This window comes from Palaemon carinicauda, chromosome 22, assembly GCF_036898095.1.
Source record: "Palaemon carinicauda isolate YSFRI2023 chromosome 22, ASM3689809v2, whole genome shotgun sequence".
NCBI lineage: Eukaryota > Metazoa > Arthropoda > Malacostraca > Decapoda > Palaemonidae > Palaemon > Palaemon carinicauda.
The window spans coordinates 17,180,458-17,185,457 of record NC_090746.1 but is presented as its reverse complement, the minus strand read 5'-3'; the positions used below and the strand labels follow the sequence as shown (position 1 = coordinate 17,185,457).

The window sequence follows — 5,000 nt, the reverse complement described above, 5'->3', positions numbered from 1 at the left end:
GTGTGTGGTGGCTATGGAAACGATTGCGACGACCGTAAGTAAGTACAATAGCATCTATTTATCTTTTGCTGAGGCCAGAGGACAAAGGATGGATTTCAAATGTCCTTTCCAAGTCCAGGCCCATGGAAACAAAATGGAAGTTGTTTGAGGAAATGATTTGGGGTTCAAGTGGAAAAACCAAAAAGACAAAAGACTATTACATAATTTATTTGGTAAAATTAGTTAATCTTTAGCCAAATGAGGATTTTCCCTATAAATGGTAGGTGTATATAGGGACCAGGCCAGTGAGGTAGCTTATTTATGAGGGAGGGAGGGAGGCTGCGATCCAGGAACAAATGCATCAGCAGTTCAGAATGAACCAACTGTACGAAGTATCGCATTCATTTCGAGTACATACAATGAACACGCAATAGCAGCACTATTTAATGTCATTCGTCTTTATTTCTTAGTGGTGTTTGATGTTTTAAAAACAGTCTCATATTTCAGCAGTCACAGTCTGGATGGCGTGTGCGGTACTATCGGAATCTTAAGATTTATTTCAGGAGCAGGTCTTCTGAAAGCTATTTAAATATTAGAGTGATCTGGTGGCTTTTATGGGTCTAAATTGAATTGCTTTTTACAGTTTATTTATAGAAAATGATATCGGCGTCAATGACCTTTGATACCAGGATGATAGAATTCCTCAAATCAGTAATTCATTCATTGGTTGAAAAAGGAATATTCACAGCATTTTCATAGCTTTGAGCAGCTGTGTTACCAGTAACATTGCGTTGGTAGAATGTCATAAATTCAAACTTTCTTTTTCTCTTGCTACTTGAGGTCTTGAATGGGGTTAACTCGCTTCACTTGATAATAATCAATTTTGATATCCTTCTTCCTCTCTTTCATATAGCAATTACTTCAGAACCGGTTGCAAACAAATTTTAGGGAAAGCAATATCAACTACGAATAGGATTATATTAGTAAAAATAGATATACCTGTGTCAGTCAAATGAAGAGTGACATATTTCCAAAAAGGTGCAATGCAATGATGCTAGAAAAATTATGAATATTTTGATTAGAGTGAGACCAGTGAATGTTAACTTTATAACTATATACTGCCGAGGGAAATGATATATGATAGGAAGTCTTTGAATCTAAAAAAAAAAAAAAAATAATAAGAAAATTTCGAATTAAATTGAAAGAATTTCACCGTCTAATTGGTTTTTCATCGTTGAAATACTATTGAATTCCTAGTATTGACTTTTTAGTTTATATATATATATATATATATATCTATACATATATATATATATATATATATATATATATATATATATATATATCCACACACGTCTATATAGAATGTATTACAACTAACATTTTTATTTTCAGACTTTTCACATATTTTGGGAATAATTCTTTCGCTCCATTTGACATCGTCTACAAATGGATAGACGGGCCTATGGAAATAGACACAATATACAGCGAAACGATTACAGTCAGCCCATTCAATGTCAGCACGACGCCCTGTGGTACTGAGGTAAGAGGTACTTCTTGAGGGGAGGTTGGCGGGTCAGTGGCCTGGGGAAATGAGGTTGGGGGTCGGGGAAGAGATTAAGCTAATTGAATCCGGTTGGGATAGAATGATTCAATTAGATGCAGAAACCTGGTTGTAATGCTGGTCTTATTATGGGTATGTGTGCATTACGGTTGATTTTCTTCATTGCATTTAGCGTATGTACAGCTGGACACAGGAATTTCTGGCACACCAAGCTCCAAGGAAGTGCACCCTGCCACACCCTTACTACGCGGCGAGTAACCACACAGGTAAGCGTAGGGAACGATAACATCAGTTGTCGTCAGGGATAAACACACGAACTCACCGTTCAGTATTGGTGTGACAGGGTGCACTTCCTCAGAGCAAGGTGTGCCAGGAACTCCTTGTCCAACTGTACTTCTGTTTCCATCATACCTTGTGAGCGTAGTGAATAAATTTTTTCAATGGTCAAAAAGCACCATGTAGATATTTCGCACTCATTCTTACACTACTTTTTTTTTTTTTTTTTTTTTTTTTGTTCTCTACGCTTCAGCTCCGCTTCAACGTTTCTTTTTCACTTTATTTCATACTGTGATAATAGGGATCAACTTGTTCCGTATCTCATGAAATTGATGCCATTAGAGGAAAGACAAAACGATGTCATGTAGCTGTTCATAGGGACCAAGAATTTCGTGTGACAAAATACCCACAAAAATAATAATTGTTTTCATGGTATTCATATGCAAGCGTCCTTCTAGAAAAATTTCCTTGATAATTACTTGATATGGAGTACCTGTTCTTACAGGTAACATTAAAGGTCACGCGAAAATATAAAAGAATTCGAGATTGACTAATTATGAAAGATAGGTGAAACAAAAAGAAAAAAATCATAAGGAAAGAGAAAAGAAAACTGTATTGGGCAATGTATTCCATTTGGTATGTTTTTGTTAAAAACAGTTTAAGTATTTCCTCATGATTTACCGGACTGCTTTCGACATTCCAAAGTTAATTTTTACCCATTTTCCAGGATAAAGATCTGAGATGCCAGTGCTCGGATTGCAGAGAGTCTTGCCCAGTGTTCCCCGACCCAGACCCTGGCTACCAAATGCCCATGATTGGAAACATAGATGCCCTCACCTTCTCCCTGATCATCATCTATGGTATCTTGGTCATCGCTATCCTGACTGTAGCTTGCTTCTGGCGGAAAAGGAGGGATCCCAGTGATGAAGGTGAGTGACTGAGTGGTGAAGGGGAGTGGCGAAGGTGCGTGACTGAGTGATAAAGATGAGAGACTGAGTGATGAAGGTGACTGACTGAGAGGTGAAGGTGAATGACTGAGTGGTGAAGGTGAGTGGTGAAGGTGAGTGACTGAGTGATAAAGATGATATACTGAGTGATGAAGGTGAGTGACTGAGGGATGAAGGTGAGTGACTGAGTGATGAAGGTGACTGACTGGGAGGTGAAGGTGAGTGACTGAGTGGTGAAGGTGAGTGGTGAAGGTGAGTGACTGAGTGGTGAAGGTGACTGACTGGGAGGTGAAGGTGAGTGACTGAGTGGTGAAGGTGAGTGGTGAAGGTGAGTGACTGAGTGATAAAGATGAGAAACAGAATGATACAGATGAGTGACTGAGTGGTGAAGGTGAGTGGTGAAGGTGAGTGACTGAGTGATAAAGATGATATACTGAGTGATGAAGGTGAGTGACTGAGGGGTGAAGTTGAGTGACTTGGTGATGAAGGTGAGTGACTGAGAGGTGAAGTTAAAAGACTGAGTGGTGAAGGTGAGTGACTAAGAGATAAAGATGAGAGACAGAGTGATAAAGATAAGTGACTGAGTGGTGAAGGTGAGTGACTGAGTGCTAAAGATGATATACTAAGTGATGAAGGTGAGTGACTGGCGGGTGAGGGGGAGTGACTGAGTGATGAAGGTGAGTGACTGGGAGGTGAACTTAAGAGACTGAGTGGTGAAGGTGAATGATTAAGTGATAAAGATGAGAGACTGAATGATGAAGAGAGGGACTGAATAGTGAAGGTGAGTGACTGAGAGATAAAGATGAGAGACTGAGTAATAAAGATGAGTAATTGATTGATGAAGGTGAGTGGCTGAGTGATGAAGGTGAGTGACTCATTAGTGAAGGTGCATAACTGAATGGTGAAGGTGAGTGACTGCGTGGTGAAGGTTAGTGATTGAGCGGTGAAGGTGAGTGGTTGAGTGATGTAGGTGAGTGACTGAGTGATGAAGATGAGAGACTGAATGGTGAAGGTGCGTAACTGAATGGTGAAGGTGAGTGACTGAGTGGTGAAGATTAGTGATTGAGTAGTGAAGTTAAGTGATTGAGTGATGTAGGCGAGTGACTTAGTGGTGAAGGTGAGTACCCGAGTGGTCGGATCACTTAACGAAGTTACCTTTTAGTCTGATATGTGCATCCCACACTAGACACATCCGGATGAAAATTACCAGCATCGGTTTGGTATCTTTTCTATTATTTGTTTTAAAAATTATTTTTTGCTTAAACACAAAATATTTTATAGATGGATATCTAACTCACAAACACACACACACACACACATATATATATGTATATATATATATATATATATATATATATATATATATATATATATATGTATGTATATTCATATAAATACAGTATATATATATATATATATATATATATATATATATATATATATATATATGTATATATTCATATATACAGTATATATATATAATATATATATATTTATATTTATATATATTACACACACATGTATATATATATATATATATATATATATATATATATATATATACATATAATGTATAAGACCATAAATGTATGCGTTTATGTATACATATACTTATATGTGATCATAAAGACACAAATACACACCCATGTATATATGTATATATATATATGTATATATATATATATATATATATATATATATATATATATATATATATATATATGTGTGTGTGTGTGTGTGTGTGTGTTTGTGAATATCAACCACAATGGCATTTAATACCAAATTCTATCCTGGCAATATAAATCCACTGGAATTCATTTATGGTAATAGCTTCTGGCTGGGCAGAGATTCGAACCCCTGCCTATTCATCCGAAACCATACCTGCGAGGACTCTACCAACTGAGCAACCAAGAGAGATATAAGTTTATGACAAGTCACTGTACATATTCCTGTTGAATTCAGGAATCTGTTCATAGACTTGAAATAAACCCATCTCCACCATGATAGCTGAATTGTGAGTTTGCAACACGTAGTTATCTGTGATTAATATATATCACTAGTACCCGTGATTTCAATCAAGGTAAATTCTAACCGCAGTGGCATTTACTGCTGAATTCTATCTTGGGAATATATATCCACTGGAATTCATTTATGGTAGTAGCTTCTGGCTGGGCAGAGATTCGAACCCCTGCCTATTCAGCCGAAACCAAGCCTGGGAGGACTCTACCAACTGA

At 37.2% G+C, this 5,000-nt stretch overlaps 1 protein-coding gene across 1 annotated transcript in view; it reads left to right on the top strand.

Annotated features, from left to right (window-relative positions):
• LOC137616345 (NPC intracellular cholesterol transporter 1-like) overlaps nucleotides 1-5,000 on the top strand; it is a 47,666-nt gene that overhangs the window by 14,083 nt on the left and 28,583 nt on the right. The window contains exons 4-6 of the mRNA XM_068345999.1: nucleotides 1-38; nucleotides 1,375-1,522; nucleotides 2,547-2,748. The exon at nucleotides 1-38 is cut by the window's left edge and continues 128 nt beyond it. Of these exons, the coding sequence (XP_068202100.1) occupies nucleotides 1-38; nucleotides 1,375-1,522; nucleotides 2,547-2,748 (388 nt within the window). The remainder of the gene's footprint in view (nucleotides 39-1,374; nucleotides 1,523-2,546; nucleotides 2,749-5,000) is intronic.